The sequence below is a fragment of the Castor canadensis genome, chromosome 13 (genome assembly GCF_047511655.1).
Source record: "Castor canadensis chromosome 13, mCasCan1.hap1v2, whole genome shotgun sequence".
Taxonomy (NCBI): domain Eukaryota; kingdom Metazoa; phylum Chordata; class Mammalia; order Rodentia; family Castoridae; genus Castor; species Castor canadensis.
The window spans coordinates 48272749-48294265 of NC_133398.1; the positions used below are offsets into that span (position 1 = coordinate 48272749).

General features: G+C 36.6%; 1 protein-coding gene across 21 annotated transcripts in view; it reads left to right on the plus strand.

Annotated features, from left to right (window-relative positions):
• Positions 1–21517, plus strand: part of Elavl2 (ELAV like RNA binding protein 2) — a 153189-nt gene that overhangs the window by 117675 nt on the left and 13997 nt on the right. For all 21 annotated transcript variants that reach the window (XM_074051705.1, XM_074051698.1, XM_074051693.1 and 18 more), the window contains 2 exons: positions 17489–17642; positions 20613–20838. In XM_074051705.1, the coding sequence (XP_073907806.1) occupies positions 17489–17642; positions 20613–20838 (380 nt within the window). The remainder of the gene's footprint in view (positions 1–17488; positions 17643–20612; positions 20839–21517) is intronic.

A 21517-nucleotide genomic window follows, 5' to 3' on the forward strand; every position in this document is an offset into this window, starting at 1 on the left:
GTTGTGGAAATGTCCTACCATCTTATCTTGCTAGTGACGTGTTGTGTCTTCCTTTAGCTGCATGGGAGGGAGCTGTTGTGAGTAAACCTTGCCCACTTTCTCCCTGATGCTGACATGGTAAATAAAATGTGACTGTTGGAAGATGTTGTTAACTTCTGATATTAGGGAAGGTAGAGAAATGGTGCAATATATGTACAGTTCAGGCATGCAAAGGGCCAAAAAAAAAATCTCATAGTAGTTTTAAAAAGTGTATGCTGGTGGGATCTGTATGTTCCTCATCAGTAACCCTCTGCCTGCCTGCCTTTTGTGCCTGTCCAGGGAGATAGGGAGCTGTGACTACTATCAGTCTTCGTTATCTTTCTCTACGCATTTTGGCTTTGGAGGGCCTTAAATATTGATAAGATCTAAGTAGATACTTTTGTCTCCCATCTAAATTAGTGTATCAGACTTCTACAAAGTAAAGTCATTCATTTCCAAAAGTACATGTAGACCCTCTCCCCATCAAGTGCTCTGGACTGACCTGGAACCAAAATGATGCTCCAAGCTCAGCCTCCTGAGTAGCTTGGGAAAACGGACATCTGCCACTGCACCCAGCTATTGTTTGAGATGGAGTTTCACTGACTTTTTGCCTGGGCTGGCCTTGAACTGCAATTCTCCTGATCTTAGCCTCCCAAGTAGCTAGGATTACTGGAGTGAACTACTGATGCCTGGCTAGATATTTTTCTTATTCAGGCATATACCAAGCTAAAAGTTACCTTCACCTAAAATTATTAATTGCTATCCAGTAATGTGAAATACCTTTATTAAAATAATCACTGTTTAAGAACATACAGGAAAATCTTTTATAAAAATTAGAATATTAAATACTAATAGTAAAATTTTTAGTTCTTAAAGTGTTCAGTAAAATTTTTAGTCCTTAAAGTGTTCAGTTTTATAATTAAGGAGAGGTAATAAACTTTACTCTGGGCTATTTATTTTTTTAAATCTACGCATTTCCCTAACTATTTCTCAGTTAGACAATGTCATATTTGCATTTTTTTTCTGTTTAGCATGAACTGGACCCTTACTATAGGAGGACTCTGGAACTCTTGTTATTGAAATTTTATTCTCCCTAAGTCATCTTAATAATGTGATTTAATTGGCTATGTAATCCTGGACAGATCTATTAACTACTTAGTTCTCTGTTTTTATATGTAAAATGAACATCCCTATCAGAAAATCTGAAATACACTGAAATTTGGAAATTTAAAATGTTGGCTTGAAGCACAAATGGAAATTTCCATACCATGAAACAGTGTCACACACAAAATTACTAGAGATTCTATATAACATCTCCAGGCTGTGCATGTCAGGTGTATATGAAACATAAATGCATCTCATGTTTAAATGTAGGTCCCCTTCCCAAGATTTCTCATTGTGTATGTGCAGATATTCCAAGATCAAAAAAAATCTGATATCCAAAACACTTCTGGTCCTAATCATTTTGAGTAAGTAATACGCAACCTGTAATTAATTTATTTACATTGATAATTTATACCAATAATTTAATAAGATAAACTGCTATTGTTTATTATATGCATCTTTGGTGGGGATTGGAAAGCTTTTCATGATCTGTGCCAAATTGCATATTAAGAAAAGGTGTGCCTTTTTTTTCCTGTTTCATTTCAGACAGGTCTCACTATGTAACCCAGATTGGCCTCCTACTTGAGATCTTCCTGCTTTTACTTCCCAAAAGCTGGGGTTACAAGTGTGCATCACCATGCCTAGTTTATTTTTTAATGTAACTAATGTTTATCTAGTGCAATTATTTTGTTTGTGAAATTCAACATTCTGTCCTGAGAAGTTAACAATTTTAACATTTATTATAGTTGAAAGTTTAGCAGCCATAATGAAATTTGTGTCAGCTAACACTTGTTGAGTTCAGTTTGCTTTTGCTATAGGATTATGGTGTTGGATTTAATTTGTAATTGTAAATTGCTCTATAAAACTTAGTTCTGACTCTTAGGAAATATTCTAGAGGTGCTGTGTACATCATCCCCCACTGTTGGGAAGCAGAGGGCACAGATGTTGGAATGTGTGTAGAGTTGTTCTGAGAACATGCCACCTGGCAGGTGCTCTGTTAAAGTACCTGCAGCACAGTTCTGAGTTGAGTAAGACTTAAGTGCCAGGTTGCTGAGAGTTTATGTGTGTGTAGGGCATGGAAGTTTTAAAGCAGATATTGGAGGAACCACATATAATTTGCTACAGCAGAAAGCACAGTGGGGACCATGTGCAGATGAGCCTGAGAGTGATAAAGGATAATGAAGAGTGACTGTGCCATGCAAAGGAAACTCAGTTATATTCCTTAGGAACATATGCCCTCGAGGTTTGGTCAGAGGAGTGATGACATTGAACTTCAGGATTTTTTAGGAAAGTTTGCTTTGTATTAAACTCTGCATGTCTCTAAGCATCTCAACACACTTTTAAGATTTTTCTGGCTTACATACTTTCTGTACAAAGTACTCATCGGGTTGGCTGACTAGCTCTGGTGGTGGAGCGCTTGCCTAGCAAAGGGGAGACCCTGAGTTAAAATCCCAGTATTGCCAAAAAGAGATTTGTGAATCATTTTGTAATGTACCCATCATTTTAGAACTTGGCTATAAGCTACTATTTACTTTTACTTTGAGTTCATTTGAAAAGTGTGGAAATAATACTTGGAATGACATGCTTGAAATTTACTGGTCATTTATGAGATGCTAGCCTAAAAATGTTAATATCTGGTTTGGTCAGATCTCTTGAGGAGGGAAGAAAAATGGAAAAATTATATACCAGAAGTGGGGGCAAGAATAGAAATGTTGAGTAAATGGCTTCTTTGCCTTTTTAAAAATACAGACTGATTACATGTTTTCCTAACTTCATTTTTAACCCATAGTCTGAAATACTCTGAATATTTCAGTAGTGCGTTTGCTATATCTGGTTATCAGAGGCTCTTCAGTACATTTAAATAAAATTCTTACATCTATATTGAGTCCAGTTTATACAGTCCTATTCGAGGTGAGAAATAACAAATGAGCTTTTCTTCGTTAAGAGGGTGTTAATGGGTATTTTGTCACCATAGTTAGCTCCACGGAACATGTCACAGCCCCGGCAGATGCTTAACTTTCCATGGTGAGGTCTGTGCCCCATCCTGGCCATTCTTTTCTTTAACTAGCGTGGTGGAGAATTTTAGGTTTTATAAAGTACTCCATTGAAGTTAAGAGTACTGTGTCTTTGTGAGGGTTGAGAGTTAAGATGAATGTGCTAACTTCCCAAGAAGGAGTCCTTATTTCCTCACTGTGTCTGCCTTTCACTATAATGTATAGGTGGTTTTTTTTTTGTAATTTTTTGAGAAAGGGTCTCAAGGTCTCACTTTGTGGCTCACACTGCCCTGGTATTCACACGGTCCTTTTGTCTCCACCTCCTGAATGCTAGGATTCAAGTGTGTGTCACCACACCTGTCAAGGACTTTTATCTTTTTACTTGTTTGGGTTCATGCAGAAAGCATGACACTATTCTCTGAGAGACAGATACATAATCTCTTTAGCTGGTGAAATGAAGCTCAGCTTAAGAGATTTGTTTAAAACAGTGTGACTAGTAGATGTCCTGGCTCCTTGATGGCCTGTATGGTAGCTTCTGACTTCTTGCCTCACATCATTTATCAATAGTAAGTTTGGCTTAGGTACCACATTGTGGTTACCACTATAAATGAAGCATGTAATCTTCTCATCAGTGCCTTAATTTGGGACTTATAGGGCCTTGAGGCTGTCTGAACTAGAACTGTTAGGGTAAGGGAGTACAGCTATCTGGGCTAGGGCTGTAAGACCTCCCCTGTCTTTTAGGTTGAACTTGTGAAGCAATCAGACCTCAGTTTGAGAAGAAAACTTATATCTGGAGGTCATAGTTAGCAGATACGCGAGTTAACATTGGTGATTCAATTGCAATTGAACAGTAAAAGGATTTTCATAGTAACTGCTTGAATCTGTTTTGTAGAAGACTCCCCATTATGCAGGAATGCTCTTACTGGTAGGTTCTTGAGAATATTGGATGCTAGCTTAAAAACAAAAGTGCATCACATTTGGTCTCTTTAAGCTTGTATCCATTTTTCTTTTAGTACCACCTCTGCCAGATTTTCTTAACACTGCTTTTAGCATCAATTTTCAGCCACAAGTACTGTATCAGAATTACTTGCAGAAGTTTTATTTCCAGAAGGTTCTTGACATGCTGCTTGTGGGCAAGCACATGGCTATAAAAACCACACAGATCTGGTAATTGCCTGTCTGCTTCTTACCCCTTCCCCACTTTCTATGAAGGGCTGTCATGGTAGAGTAGGACTTGGAGTCTTGGATTTGAATTCAGTTCTTGTCTTTTGATCTGGTTTTCTTGGTGATAAAATGTTGGAGGTAGTATCAGTCTACATAGTTACTGTGAATGAGTTTTACTTTAACATATTATACTTGATACAGGGATAAAAGGTGGTTGTGTTGGCTTACTATTTATGCAAGGTTAAGAACAGACATACTCAGTTGTTTCTCAGTCTTTCTATTTCTATGTTAAAATTGTGTTTTAGAAATCTAGTTGAGAAGGAATTAAGGAAAAGCTATCTGAAGGGTGTTTAATTATTGATTTGAATTTCATTGGGTATTTTGACATTTACTGTAGTTACTTTGTGTTATGGTGAAGTTGATTTTCAAAAAAGCAATGAATCAATCTTACTAGTGTGCCCTGGCTTTTATTTTTTTGTGTGTGTTCATTAGTGTGAGGTTACTTGCTCTCACAGGAATGAGAAATTTAATCCTTCCTGCTCAAGTTCTGGGTTTGCTAATGAGTCTAGAAATGACCCTCATGTGAGTCACAGGAACAGCAAGGAGAACAACACCGTGTGGTCCTGGAAACTGATAATTCAGAAAAAGTTTAATTTCTATAAATTTTGCTACACATCTGCTTTACCCAAATAACCCTGTTCACATTCCTGGGAAGTCACTGAGAGAGGCTCCCTCTTCTGAAGTTCAAGCACAGAGCTTGTCAGCATTTGACTAGCCAGACTGGGGCCTCCAGTGGAACCACTCCAAGCAGACTGTGCTCCTGGAAACATCTTTGGATGTATTTTGTAGGCTTTGTTTTATTGTACATTTTTGCATTTTTTTGGTGATTTATATTCCTATAAATGGTTTCAGGCAACATGGATATTCATCTCATTCAAAAACATCAGTAGAGTCAAGGAGAAGGGTTTGGCATCTTGTGATTTTTTTTTTTTTTTTTAATGAACTCTCTAGAAAACCTTAACAAGCCCCGAAGTTTGAAGAGTACCTGTTTTAAATTCCTTTACACAAGGGACTGCCAAAATTTTAATGTTCATCAGAATCACTGGGTGGAGTGGTTGATAAAATGTAGATTTCTAGGTTCCCAACAAGACTTACTGAATCTAGTCATCTGGGGAGTGAGACCAAGGAAAATGTATTTATATTAAACTATCTTGAGTGAATGGGATTAATATGTTTTTAATGAATTTAATAATATATTTAGCTAAAAAACATACCCTTTTTTTCCCTCTCTCCTACACAGTTTTGCTCATTTTCAGAGCATTTGTAGGTCATTAAATACTTTAGAAGTGTATCACAATAATTTGTTGCATATTTGATTCAAAGATGATTTGCGGAAATTTGCAGTATGGTGGTTTAGGGCCTGCCCATTTAAAATGAGTGTTTCATAGATGGCTGTGATTCTTTAGATTAGAAAAGTTGCTTTTATAGTTCAAAATTTTTCTCACTGATGGCACCCAACTTCCACTCCAGCCACACGTCTCTTGCACTCTTCCTAGTGTCTAGATATTTGAGCTTTCTTGTCAGGCTGTGATAAATGGGAATTTGTTCCATTATCACAAGAACCACAGCATGCTATAAATACATTGTTAAGAAAACATTTGCTATATGTAATCTTGATTTTGAAACCTTTTGACTTGTAAACTGAGTATTTGTTCCACAGCTATGTGAAAGTAGTGCATGCTCTTGCCAAAAAGCTTGGAATGTTTTTGCCTTGCTCAGAGTTGCAAATAAATGGATTAATAAGAAATTGTCACAACCAAGGAATTTCTGTAGTGTTCTTCATTAAACAGTGTCTTGGGAGAATTGTGAACCATGCATTGTCTGCAAACTACCCTGGCCCACAAAGTCAAGTGCACTGTGAAGGTGAGGGGCACAAGCACCCCTCATGTTTGTACTTTGCTTTGAGTATGAAAGAACATTGATCTTTCAAGTGGCAAAGGGGTTACTGTTTGGAGGTTTAATTATAGCCAGTGAGTGTTATTGATGCTATCAATCAGTGAGACCCAGGGAAAGGGCCTGGTGCCAGATCATTCAGTGTAATTAAATACCTTGAGTCAGGAATCTCAAGGTAAAAGTGAGATGCCTCCACAAAGCTGAAGAGGGAGAACGCTTTGTCTTGGAACAAAGATAAAGGTGGCTGTCCCTCTCCTCACTGCCCCCACTTTAAATTTCTGCAGGTGTTCTAGAAGTGGCAACAATAATGATCTCTTTATTGTGTCCTGTGAAGGTTGTCATGTTTTCCTTAAAAATTCTTTTGTAAAGTCTCACAACTGTCACACATTGGACTTTAGGAATACAGTAATTATTTTTTGTTAAAGCTATTTGGAGGATTATACAGCTCAGGTATCTAATAGCTATTTGGAGAATGAAGGATTGTCTTTGAATGAAACTATTAGTCTTGCAAATCAGTTCATGTAAAAAAAGCTTTCCCCATGGTTATTCTCTAATGTCTAATCATGCTGAGAGAGAAATATCTTGGTAGATTCAAAGTCATAAAACACTCAGTAATGTTTCAGGGGTTATCCCCTTAAGTATTAAATAAATTTTTCATAGTTGTATAACTTACATCATGTCTACAAAAATACACATAGGAAAAGTTTCCTTTGGCTCTGGGGAGGGCTAATCATATTTGTATTAACTTCTCCTTTATCATATGTACAGGTATATACGTATCTCAAACAGATTTCTGTCTCACTCTGTTTGAGAGCTAAATACCACAGGCAATCCAAATTGTTTCCTGTTACTGCCTTTAAAAAACAAAACAAAAACTGGTATGCAGTTTGTATTGATACTTATCAAAGACAGGCTACCCTTGAAAGAGAGTGAATTGGTTTCCTAACATTTTTGTGTGTGAGTGTATGTGTACATGGAAGAAGGTATCATCCAAAGGCACAATGTTCCTTTTGGAAGAAAACTATAAAGTATACATATTTCATCAGGTATTTCTACAGAAATTATTTGTAGGGAAAGTTAACTAAACCAAGTGCTGTATTTCATATCTATCCCCCTTTAGTGAAAAACCTTATTAAGGGCTGGGAGTCTGGTACCCTGAGTTCAAACCCCAATACCACCAAAAATATATAAGCCTTTTATAGAGGAACTGTTAAGAATGAATTTTGGGTAGATTAATTTATTTGTTCATAGAAACATACTTGTCCTGTTTTATAGATCCACAGTGACCTATGGAACTCATTTAAGCTATTTACAAATGATGCCAAGATACCTGTGGAGTATTGAGTAAACACACAGAGACAGGATGATTATATTTTCATTACTATGTTTATAAGTAGATCAGAGAAGACTTGGTTATCTGAACTAACATGGTAAAGCATGTTATAGAACAAAAGGAAAATGACTGTAGATGGTATTTAAATTAGCCTTTTGAGTGCCGCACTGGTTTTTACTCATCTAGGTTATGATTGGAAAATAGTTATCTCCATGTTCTTTCACATAGTTTTTCGCCAAATGGCACTTCCCCACATTTAGACTGTCATTCCTTTGTTCATATGAATGTTGACCTGGCATTTAAGGGTCTAGAATCTTCCCCCAACTTGCCATTCCATGTCATCACTGTCCTATGGAAACCTTGATTCTGGCTCAGCTGGGCTCTTCATTCTTCAATATGCAAGTCTAATTTCTACCTCCATGCCTTGAATCATTCTCTGCCTACACTGCCCTGTACCTCTGTTATTATTTTATCAACTTTTATTTGGCTATAAAATCACTTCTTACCACACAGTTCCTTTGTGTCCTGCCTTGTGGTCCTCTCTGAGGAAAAGGACTGTCTTCAGAGCACTGCAACAGAATGTTTTTATATGTAACTTATACACAAGGAAATTTCTATATATTGTATACAAGAAACACCAGAGACCTGCTATATGTGCTCAGAAATGGAAAAAGTCACAATTTAATTACAACTAAAAGTGTAACTTTCTGGATTTTTTTAAAAACCATCTTTAACTTCAGGTGGGTGGTTCTAATTGTCACTTCTTGGCAGACGGCAATATACACTGAAGATAGGGTCAAATGAAGAACGTGTAAAGGATTTTTTCTTTTCTGTAAAAGATGAAGATTTAACTAAAGCCATCACTTTGTATGCAGTGTTCTACGTAATATTTGTCAGCCTATCATTTGTATTCTTTCAAATGTTTCTGTGTACCTCTCAGACCTTAGATGGAGCATGTGAAAACCTTAGGATGTTTATCAAAATTGTCTTGATGAGAACTGTTCTCTTTTTCCACACATACCAACCAGTTCTGGTTGACTTTCACTCTTAAAACAGCTCTGATTTACTTAGACCAACCAGTAGTCATTCTTTGACTTTATAATTTAACATTTTAACTTTTAGACATGGTGGATATCCAAGTTCTATACTAATTCTATTTTAAGTATATTTTTAGAGATAAGTTTGCACCAATTATTTTGGTAGTATGGCTTCTGTTGGAGATGTCCTCTGATCAAGTTTCAGAATCTTGAAAGAACCCTTAAGAAACCATTACTGGAAAATGACTCTCCAAGAATTGGATAAGTATATCTATTTTTCTATAAGCCAGTTTATTGTTTCCAAGGAAGTATAATAAGCCAGTTTGGGCAAATATCACAACTTCTAATCATCTTGCCTGAGAGGCACTTTAGAAATAATTCCTGCGTAAGGCCATGGAATATATCTGCTTACCAGATACTAGAGTACCTACTTGGTGAGAATTAGTTTCATCCCCATAGGAGCTTAAAGTCTAAAATTATTAATTAACATGCACTTAAAATATAGAAAAGACTCTTAATATTAAAGGTACATTTTAAATGCTGTAAAGCACTAGGATCAGGATTCTTAGTTTCTTTTTTTCACTTGCCCACCTCCAAAAACTTTTACGTTCCATTACTCATTAATCTTAAAGGAAGTTTTGAGGTAATCTGGTACTTTGGCAGAATTAAAAAGCCTCAAATATATCTCAGTACTGACTCTAAGCACTGAGATTGCCCTTCTTTAAATTTCTTGAATGTTATCATATTATGTATAGTGAAAGTGAAGTTTATTTTTTCCTCTACTGAGAGATCACATTGACTCATTAGACAGCTGACTGCATAGTGACTTACAACTCTGCTAGCACGCAGAAATGTACCCATTGCCCTTGTGTGGATTTGAACGTTATTCCATTAAGTCCATTTTTTATTACTCTTATCTCTCCCCAAATATCTTCTGTTTCTCATTTCACACCTACTTTATTGAATTTAGACTCTTAACAGATCTCAGGTGGGGGGGTTTAATATGTAATAGTTTGGAGAAGTAAAATTAAGTTCAGCATTTTTGTCATCCCATTAAAGATTCTGCTTGATATTAGACAGCCTCCTTGTTCACACCTCTGCCAATGTGCAGGCTTTCCTGCACTCTCACATGTCATGATCTTACAAAATGCCTGCAGTACTCAAAAATTGATTGCAATAGCAGCTACAATGGATTTGGAGGATGCTTATGTATTCTGTGAATGGTTTTTCATTAAAGTGCATTTATTGTCCTTGTGCCAAGTCTTCCCCTCTGGTTCATCTTGTCTGACTGCAAAGATAATAGTAATATGTAAGATTTTTCTCTGTAAATTGGGGATGATGATAAAAACCCAGTTTTATTAATTTTTTTAAGCATGCAGAGGTACTTAGCAATTTGGAAGCCATTTGTATTCTGGGGCTGTGGATGTAGTTTAGTGGTAGAGCACTTGTGTAGCACGTATAAGGCCCTGGGTTTGATCCCCAGCACCACCAGAAAAAAAAAAAAAAGAAAAAGATAAAAGACCAGGTTGTAGTGCATGTTTCAGGAGATGAAGCAAGGAGGATCTCAAAGTTACTGAGATCCTTTCTCAAAAACAGCATAAGAAATAAAAGGGCTAGGGGGTGGCAGTACTAAAATCATAGAGAGGGTTAGATGTGGCAGTACTCAAATCATAGAGAGCTTGCCTAGCATGAGGGAAGCCCTTGGTTGAATCCCCAGTATTGGAAAACAAAAAAAAAAATCTTTACCATATTCTCTGTTTGCCTTTACCAACATGAGATGTTCTTGTTGAACCAACTGTCTACTACAGCTAAGGAGAAACAAAAATAAAAGTACAGGAATGATCTACCAGCTATCATACTTTAATAAAAAATAAAGAAAGATAGATGTCCTTTTGGAAATTTGATTTGGACCCTTATTTAACTGATACATATCCATGAAACTGGGTAGCACTTAATATACCCTGTTCAGTGTAGTTTTTAGAGTGTTTGGGTTTAAGACATGTGTAAAAGGAAATCTAATCTGCCAAGTCTGCAGCTTATGATTTGTTGCTTAATATAAATCTTACAACCAAAATACTTTTGTTTGCCTGTGGCTGTTCAGTGTTTTTACTGTTCTCTTTAACAGTGTCATGCGATCAACTGTTATCAACTTATTCTTAGCTTCATCTTTAAGTTGAAGCTAAGACCAAGTGCAGTAAAACTTGAAAATGATAGAAGCCTCCCTAGTGTAAATAGTTGTTGGCTTCCCTTTTTTTTAAAATGACATTTTTTAAAATGGCAATTTGGCAAATTTAAAAAAAGACAGAAGCACTTAATATTGAAAATACTCTGTTATATGTACATTTTAATTGGTATAAAGCTCTGGTTCCAGCCTCTTTACTCTGCTTACCCACTTCCAAATAATAGGTTTTTCTCCTACATCTCCTAAGTAAATCTTGGATACTACTAGTAGAAGAAACATGGTAACTATCCTACCTGAAAACCACTCATTTTGACATGTTTCACATTTTATTAAAAATGTTTTATTTAGCAAAGCTGAAGCTTGTTCTTTCTTGCAATATTGCTCTCCTTGGAAATGTCTGATCACCCTCCCGGTAACTGGTATTTTGGTAGTTATTAGTGATTCCCAAGGTTGTTTCAATATAATGGGAAAGTCGGACTGGAGGTATGGCTCAAGCGGTAGAGTGCCTGCTTTGTAAGCATGAAGCCTGAGTTCAAATCCCAGTCCCACCAAAAAGTAAAAACAGACAATATAATGGGAAAGTCATTGATAGTCTAGAGACTCCTGAATCCCACACCTAACGCATTTTGTGTCTTGGACAAGCCCTTTGCTTTTCTATTTCACTTTTCTAAATGTAAATCAATCAAACTAAATTATCTCTGCATTTTCTTTCTGGTCCAAAATTAGTCTCTGTCAACAAAATACTATTCTGTTGGATTATGTTTCCTCTAGGGACTTGAATCCCAAATTTGAGAATTAAAAGTCCATTTAAAAATATTTAATAGATTTTTCCATCACATCTGAATTTTTGTATTTATATAAGATTATGGTTTCCTTTTTAAAGTAGGTTTTGAAAATAAACTTCAGTTAGTATATGACTGTACATCATGTTTATTGTAATAAATGTATAATGTGTACCAAGGTGAACAAAGTAGGATAATGACAGTGTCTTTTATGTTAAGAGTTAAGACAGTTGACAGTGTAACAGATGAATGCATTCTGCTTTAGTTAGTATTTAAGAGAACACATATAATTCAGTGTGGGAGCAGAGAGGAGGTACCCCACTCAGACTAGAGTGGCCACTACTCATGAGCATTGACTTCAGGCACTGGGCAGTGTCCATGCAAAGTCTGAAGTGATTGAAGTCTGAGTAGAAGAAGAAGAAGCTTATATTAACAGGGAAGTGAGAGCAGGAAGCCTTGGGAAAACTTCTGAACGTGATATGTGCTTATATACAAAAGGTAGGCAGTACCTTGAGCACAAAGGACTAAGAAATTTTAATTTAATCTTAGAGCATTAGGGAGCCCTTCAGGGATTTTAAGCAGTGAATAATAACATCAAATATATTCCATAGTGTCTCTGAGCTTCTCATTTGAGTTGAAGCAGTTATTATTTGATCTCAAAACATTCAATTCAACAAATCCAGTCTAAATAAAATTTGAGATTCTAGATGTATTTTCCAGTGATAGCTTCCCCAGTTTTGTATCTTGGAATAGCAAATGTAACTGCCTTAATCTGTCATACCTTTCATAATCCTCTAGATAGATTGATTATTTCCTTTCTCTAACACCCTTGCTGGACCTATTCTTTAATTTCATACTGTTCTCTCAGGCTTACTCATTTATAGCCCATTGTGAAGCTTGTCCTTCCTACTGAAGACTTATCCTTGTACTATGATATGCATATGGCTTGATGTGTTTTTAGACATGTTCCTGCTAGGGTTTTGCATTTGGAAGCCTATCAAAGCACACGTCTGTTCTTAGGGTGAATTTTAAGTTCTGTGGCTGACTTGTGGTCAGAGGTGGCACTTTCTGGGTAGGTTACTTTTGAGCTTTTCTGGAGCGTGCATTGTAACCAGTTGACTATGAAGCCACAATGAGCCACAGTTAACGTTTATTTAGTGATAGTCGTTTTTTAGACATTCCCACCAAGACTTCATTTTTTGGTATGAAAAGTAATTAACTTGCAGTTTAAATAGGCATATGTATGATCTTGTCCATTCCTTTCAGTTGGAAACTTTGAAGGGAGCTTTTTAAAAGCGTTTAAAGTGGTAAGTTTCTCATATTTACGTTTAATGTTTATAGTCCTGGGTCAGTAATTGGCAAATGATAAGTTGTTCATTGGTGATCCTGTTAGTAAGTGATATTTTCAAATATTCTTAGTTTAAGAGAGAAGGAGTTGCTTTGTTCATTTATGGACCATATCACTTTAATCTGTTAGTATTAATGTCACTGTCATTGATCTTTACATTGATGAATCAGAGAAAGAAAGCATTTCTGTTTTTAGACAAGTGCTTCAGATGGACTTCTGTTGAAAGTAAACTTCACATTTAATGAAGTGCCAGTTCTTACCCAAAAGATGTTTTCACCCCTTTTAATTCTGTGTATTTTGATTAACTTGTGTTTTGGTAATCCTCCTTAGTACATGTTACTCATCTTTACATGTTTAATGTATAATTAGTTTTAGCTGCTCATAAAGAAATGAGTTTTTTAACTACAAGGAATACAAGAGTGTTCCAAAGTATTCCATTTTTGAGACATAATTACTTTGATAAACCTATTTTTATCTCTGTTTTGGCCAGTCTGATCTCATTTGCGAAAAACAATTTGAGAAGGCATTGGTGAGAGCATTTATTTGCCTGTTAGTTCTCACTGCTTCTCTTCCTCCCCTCTCCCCTGGAGTAATTTCAATATTGCTTGTCTTAGTTTATTACATCACTTGTAGAGTTGTGAGAACTTTCAGAATAAACCTGAGTTTTAAATTGCTATCTTTGGAGTAGATTGGTGTTCAGTTTTGTACTGTCTGTATCATCTTTAAATATTTAAATTGCAGACTCTCTGGCTGCCTCCTAAATTAGATCCTTCACTTAGTAGTTTTGACATTTCATAACCTTGCTCCTCAGGCATTAAATATTCACCTGTTTAAATGGCAGTGAAAATTTAAAATCCAAACCTGTATGTTAATCTAGTGAGTCTAGTAGATTGGAAAATAGCTTGCACCTGCTGAATGAAGACGCTATTGACCCCATTAGGATGGATGCTAAAAGTTCCTTGTATTGAAGTATTTCTAATACAGAATTTGTCATTTAAAGTAAGCCTTCCCTCGGGCCTTCTCCAAGGGGGAATTTAGTCTAGAAGACCCACAAAGATACTTTGAAAATGAAGATAGCCCCTAAGGGTTCTATAGGTGAATTTTAAAGTAAGGCATGTATATAACCTCTAAACCACAGAAAAGTCAGATTGGAGATGGGTGCTGATAGAAACTTATGTCTGAGTAACAGATTTAAATCTTCAAATTGCCAATCCTTATCTCTCTGCAAGCCGCCTTCTCACATTGATCTAAATAATTTTATACTCAGAATCCTTTGAAATGAAAGAAGACATGTTTTCCTTTTTCTGGAAGTAAGGATGTTGGTGGTAGTGATATCCTTGATAGAGTAGAGGAAAAGGACCTGTTTCTAATCTCAAGAAACAATAAAGGTGTAGTGGTTGCACCTGGTGGGTAGGTCTAGGAGGAGGGGCAGGGCAAGTGTCTTTCCTAAAAACTTCCTAGAAGTGGGTTGGGGGTAGCATTGCTTATTTCAAAGAACAAGAGTAATAAAACTAATTTTAATTTTGTTACACAGTTTCTTCAGTTACTCTCAATTTGTGACCAATCTTCTCAGGAAAAGCTACTTTAAAACATTACTGGAAATAAAGTAACTTTGGAGTTAACTGAAATTTCCGAACACCCTGTTTTCTGCTCTCTCTGCTCAGTTTCTTTGCCTGTTTGTATGTGTTTTAAGAAACAGCCAAGAGTCACTTAATTTTTCCAGACTTTCAGAACAAGTGAACTGATAAGCTAGTTACCATAGTGTGACATGGTAGAAAGAAAACTGAATGAGGAGACAATGATAAGGAGCCAAGAAGATCAGACTAGCTATGTATAACCTTAGGCATTTGATTTGCTTTATCTTAACCTGTTTCCTTAGTCATAAATTACCATATGTATACCCTACCTGCCTCATGGGGTTACAGGGTGCAGACAGAATACTGGTACTATATGTAAATGACAGATCCTTATAATCCTAAATGTAAGTTCAATGTTAAATATGTTGTTACCACCATGAGTTGTTATAGTTTAGTCATCTCTGTCCTGCCTATGGTAATGGAAACCAGTTGTTTGACAAAAGTTACTTAAAAAAATGTTTTGAAGTTTGTCCTGGAGCCCTTTTAATGTGGCTTGGAATTAAAGAAGCAATGTGAACTGAAGACTGAATATTGAAAGAAAAAAAAAAGGGAAGACATAACTGACCGACATATGTTTTCAGTTTTACACAAAAACTAAATATAAGCCCTTTTTCCTAAATATATGGAGAAATTTTAAATCATTCTACCCACATCCACCTGAAAATGCAATGAATGTCACTGCATGAGTAAATTATTCTGGAACACTGTAATAGACTCAGTTTACTGTAAACTATAAAGGTCTAGGTCTTTACCTACAAACTCATACACACATAGAGGTAAATATCTATAATGCAGTCACCTAGGTTTTTAGACTCTACTAAGCATTTCACATGCATTAGAATTATTTAATTATTCCTAATAACCATACAATGAAGGCTTAAAGAGTTTGTGCCAGCTTTACAGAACCTGTCATGAATTGAACCTAGTTTTGTACCGAGGCACACTGATTACAGAACTGTCATCATAAACGTATTACATGTTCATATAGAGACTGCCATTCCTCCACTGCCTGCTTTGCCAGCCATTGGTAGTTAGCCTTCTTTGAGATGCTAGCTCTGCTGCCCATGGGCAGTGACTCTTCACACCAGGAACACTTTAGTCACATAATCCAAAGCAGAGTCTGACTTCCTCTCAATCTCCCTGTACAGAAATAAACTCAGAGTCTTAGATACAGATATAGGCCAAGTGATGGGAGGGAGTTTTAGCTTCCTTAGATTAATGACAATTGTGATCTGGAAAAGAACCTTGGGTATTTGTTCACATACACTGAATTTGTATATAATTAATTGGCTGGATGGTTTAGCAGTTACAGCAGTCCCCACATTAAATTACTTTCATCACTGAAAATTTCCTTCATTTCTTATTTTGCACCTACAGTAAGCTCCCAATCTTCATTGTTCTTAAGTGCCTAGGTATAGAGGAAAAAGAGTGTATGTAAATAATTTTTTTCCACCACTATTCCAAATTCCTTCTTTCTGTAGGACAAGACAGTGCTAATACAGTATCCGAGTAAAAATACAGCTGGTGTATTTTTACTTGTTAATGAGGAAACTGGTTGAATAAAGGGTAGAGGTAGTAAATGTAAACACTGTTGATTGGGTCAGGGGTGAAAGATAGTTATAAACTTATAAAGTAATTTAAACCCAGCCTATGTAATTTCCTACCTCCTGAAGTTAAAAAAAAAAGTTACACTGTGGGCATAATTTAAACCAAGGAGAAAATATTTGTGTTTTCATATTAAAAGTTCTTTAAATATTAGTGTTGATTTAGCAAGGTTCTTTTTTTGTGGTAATACACTAGATTGAAGGTGGGTACTAATGGGTAAAATGAGCATGCAGAAATAATCATATGTTACCCTGGCAAGTCAATCCCATAGTTATATTAACTATTTTTATGAATGATGTGGAAGATGGGATGTATTGTGAAATTTCTGTCTGTTCAGTTGGCTAGTACAGAAGAGCTCACAGTTAAACCAATGGGAATGTGGTCAGGACTAGTTCTTGGGACCCACAGTTGTTTAAATACTGGCTGAGAATGGTTTATGGACAAAAGAGCTGTTGATTACAGTTCAGGCAAGAGAAATAGATGACTTAATGAGCTTGCCCTAATGAGCTGTGGGTGTGGTTGGACCTGTAGGATCAGTGAGATACTGGATAGGCTTTACTCATAATATATCTTAGCATCCCTCACATGCTCGGCATCAATTTGACATTGAGGACACAGTGATGAGTGAGACATGAGGAATGACTGTGAACAGACTGTGTCTTCTATGCTTAATGAATTTTAGATATTATAACTCAAAAGATAGGAAGCTTTTTGAGAGCACATTAAATGCCAGGTAAAATCATTAGAAAGACTAGACGTTAAAATCAAGGTTATAAAGACTTGTAGACAAGAAGATAATTGACAAAGGAAAATGAAGGGTGTGGCTTATTCACATATTTAAATTTCTGGAAATTTATGGGAGAAAGTTACATTGGCATAAATTATAAAGGCTCACTTCCTGATTAAAGGTAAATATTTAAAAATGTCACCACCATCCTCAAAGATGGGAGGGGCTGGAAAATAAGATCATGAAAATGTGTGTGATGAATTTAGAACCCATAAACTTGGAAAGCTTTACTCCATATCTCTTCTTTGGAGTTGGGCTTATGAGGACAACCTGTTATCACAAGCATTATTTTGTTATGTACACTGCTATTCTGTTTTGAAAACTTTAAAAACCTCCTAGTGACAGATGCCTTCTCTTTTGCTCCCAGAGGAATAGCACTTCCCATTTGTCTAGAATGTTCCCAGAAATGACTTAAGCTCTTAGCACTGGCTTACATTAATGCCAGTTTGTTGTATGCACCTTGCAGTACTGAGGGGAGGCTTTGGGTTTCTGAGAGGAGGTGACTGCATGTGCATAGGCACTTAATTTTATTTCCCTTTTCCAGGTTTCTTACGCTCGTCCAAGTTCAGCTTCTATCAGAGATGCAAACTTATATGTCAGTGGGCTTCCAAAAACAATGACCCAGAAGGAGTTGGAACAACTGTTTTCACAATATGGACGTATTATTACTTCTCGTATTCTTGTTGACCAGGTCACTGGTAAGTAGCCAGTGGTTCTGGACAGTCTTTTGCTCTCTTTGACTGGCAGATTGTGAAATATTCTATCTTCCCATACAGCAGTCTTGCCTCTAGAACACATAAAGGTATATGTGGGCCAGAAAATGCAATTTTCTGCTGGAATTGTTCATAAATATGCATGGACAAAAATAGATTGTGGAGTGTAGTGAGCAAGTTGAGTCATTTCCACCCTGAAGGTGCAGGTTTGAAGCCTGTTTTCTGGCTTGTAATAAATTTATAGATGCTATAATCTTCATTTTCAAGTTGCTGTGTGAAAAAAGCCCCCATTTTCCTTACTAAGTACTAATAAACAATCTTATTTTTGTGAAATGCAAAGTTTAGTTCAGCCATATGCAGCTAGTTCTCTTAAGGAAGGATTATACTACATCCACTTTGGTGATTGCTATCAAGGTTGTTTTCCAGGTCCATGCTGGTGCTGTATTGGCGTATATGAGTATGAAATTTTCAGTGTTAAAACTTTATGCTTAGTGTAACTTTTGACAAAAATAAGATGATAAGAGTAAGGTGTTTATTAAAACTTTTGCATGTAAATTAGCAGTTTTGCCAAAGCTTTTAGTTAATAGAAAGCTGGCAATATAGATTTGTGGATTTTCAGAATAAGGTACAGACATATTTTTCTATTATAAAAGCAACACTTGTTCTTTTAGAAGCATTTTTAAAATACATAAACATGGTAAAGAGGAGAAAATGATTACCTGGAGTGCTGCATTCCCAAGCAGCCACATTAAGATTTTACATTTTCCAATGTGGTTCTTTTTTTTTTTTTTTTAAAGAAAGAAAAAGATTAAGCCCAGAGTGATATTAGGCTAAGTTTTAAATCCTTAAGTGGAGATCAATATAGATGATTTGAATTTGATCAGACTAGCCTATTTTATGCCCCTCTGTGCTGTTAGTTTGCTTCCTAGGAAGCGCTACCCTTTAGAGTTCTGGCAGAGCAAGGTCTACCACTATACATGCCTGGAAGAATAGCCTATAGATTTTGCTGTCGTGAGAAAATGTAGTCAAGTGAGAGTACATAACATACGGTTTTAGCTGCAGTAGTTATTTCAGAATCCTTCTCATCTGTTCTCTCTCACTATTTTGTATCACACAGACTACTAACGGGGTTAATAGAAAACTAAGCATAGAAAGCCACGTAAAATTTGTTCCTTGCAACAGAAATCCCCTTTTAAATTCATTCATTCTTATCAAGAACTTAGTAAGTTGAGAATAGATACGGATTGCCCATCTCATTGCTTAGCTGACAGTCCATCCAGAGCAGGTGGGTGTCACAGGAGGGCCTTGTTCACCATCCTGTGGTTTAGAGAGTTATTCATAAGCACTGTCCCACACCTGCAGCATCAGCATCCTTCAAGAACCTTGCTAGAACTGCAAGTTCTTGGGCCCCATCCAAAACCTAGTCAGCCAAACTATTAGGATGGGCATTTTACTCACAGGTTATTCTGATGCATGCTCAAGTTGGAGGGCCACTGGCTTAGGTGACTCAAACAATATAAAGGCCATTTCTTGCTAATGTAATGCTTTCCTAATGGAACAGCCAAACCTAGGTGTTATTAATTCTTAATAGAAGCTAGTAGATAATTGAAAGGATATATATTTGCTATCATTCTGTCTTCATACTTATGGCTTTCAAGGAACACTTACTCACTTTACCTGAAATGAAAAAAATGAAACTTACAATTTTGTTACTCAGCCATCAGGCAGTAATTATGTGCAAAGGCCATACAGTTTAAATAGAAAAGTTAAAGTAATAGGGGCTATTTCACATGGAAAAAATGCCTTAGCTACCTTACAGAATTTTGGGCCATTGGCCTTACATAGAATACTAATTGTAAGGCAAATCTGCCTTCATTTCTCTTTAAAGTTCCTCTAAGTCATGACAGTCTAATACATCTCTTTTATCACCATACTCTGAATACTCCAGGTCATTTGAATCAACTGCTAGTTTGTACCTATTTGGTTATCAAGGAAGCATTCTCCTGCAACTGCTTATCTCAGTGACCAGCTATGGCCACCCCCACTAACCTTTTCATGCTAATTAGATGGAGTGAGGTAGGTTTCCCTCTGCCATTTCTCATAAGCTTGGAAGGTCTTGGCCATCCTCCTGCTTTGTCATTCTTGTCCCTCAAGATAATATGCATAGGGAGTAGCCTTCCATAGTTAAAAGTAATGTCGCTGAGGCCAGAAAGCTTTGATGCCCTACTTACTGACTTGTTTTTAAAATCTAGCTCCTTTTTTACTTCTTTTTCTCCATGTACTGTTACTTCTCTAATATAAAGTGAAGGTAGTTAGAAGCATAGGGGTGCTTCAGAGACACAGAAGAGCCTCTTCAGACATTCTTTTTCTTAAAAGACGTATATCCTATACAGTATTATAAAGCTGCGTGTATTACTTAAAATTTAAGCTGAAATTTATCTTTCTACCACAGTGGCTGTATTTCTAGCCTAGCTTTTTTTAGCAAATGCCTGGTTCTGTTCTTATAAAGGAAAGATCTATTAGGCCCCTCATTTCTAAGCTACTTGTCCGGTAGTACAGTTTGAAAAATGGAACTCAGGCATGCCATTGACATTATTAAAGATTGTGCATGGGAGGGAAAGAGAAAGTGGGGGGAAAGAGCGAGTCAGAGAGCAAGCGAGAGAACATGGACGTACATAATTGTGTCTTCTCATCTTTTTGGTTTGTGGCTTATGGAAGGCATTTGATAATAAGTACTCAGATTGTATAGGTGACTTCATGTAATAAAAAATGTAAAATTGTGATTCTAGACTAAATTGTTAAGGTAAAATTTTTCTCCTGATGTGAGTTTTGTGGCAAATGTAATATGTAGGTGAAAAAGATGTTCTCAAGAAGGAAAAATTAATTTATCCTTTCTTCTCTTCTTCCCTTTTCCTTCTACTCCCTTTTCCTCAAATCTGCTCAAATCTACCATAGGCATATCAAGGGGTGTAGGGTTTATTCGATTTGACAAGCGGATTGAGGCAGAAGAAGCTATCAAAGGCCTAAATGGCCAGAAACCTCCTGGTGCCACAGAGCCAATCACTGTAAAGTTTGCTAATAATCCAAGCCAAAAAACCAATCAGGCCATCCTTTCCCAGCTGTACCAGTCTCCAAACAGAAGGTATCCAGGACCGCTAGCTCAGCAGGCACAGCGTTTTAGGTAAGTCTGGTCTAGTTCTTGTGCCCAGTTACTAAATGAAGAAAATGCTCAGCTTTACTGTCCAGTGCTTTTATCGACAGGATCTCTGATTTGCTTTGTCATTATCATTGTTGTTTTCTTTCTCGATTTCTAATGGACACAGAGAGAACCTACTTGGGAACAGCATCTTTTGCTGTTGTTGAAGGTTTAGACCAAAAGACAATAAACTATAGCAGTGGTTCTCTACCTGGGGTGATTTTTGCCTCCAGGGAACATTTGGCTATGCCTAGAGACATTCATGTTGGCATAATTTGGATGTTGGTGCTATTAGCATCTAGTGGGTAGAGACCAGGGATGCTGCTAAATATCCTGCAATGTGTAGGATAGGCAGCAACAGATTATTTAACCTGAAGTGTTTATTGAGAAATTCTTTTTTTTTTTTTCCTTTTTCTTTTATTATTCATATGTGCATACAAGGCTTGGTTCATTTCTCCCCCCTGCCCCCACCCCCTCCCTTACCACCCACTCCACCCCTCCCTCTCCCCCCCTCAATACCCAGCAGAAACTATTTTTCCCTTATTTCTAATTTTGTTGTAGAGAGAGTATAAGCAATAATAGGAAGGAACAAGGGGTTTTGCTGGTTGAGATAAGGATAGCTATACAGGGCATTGACTCACATTGAAAATTCTGGCCTATAGAT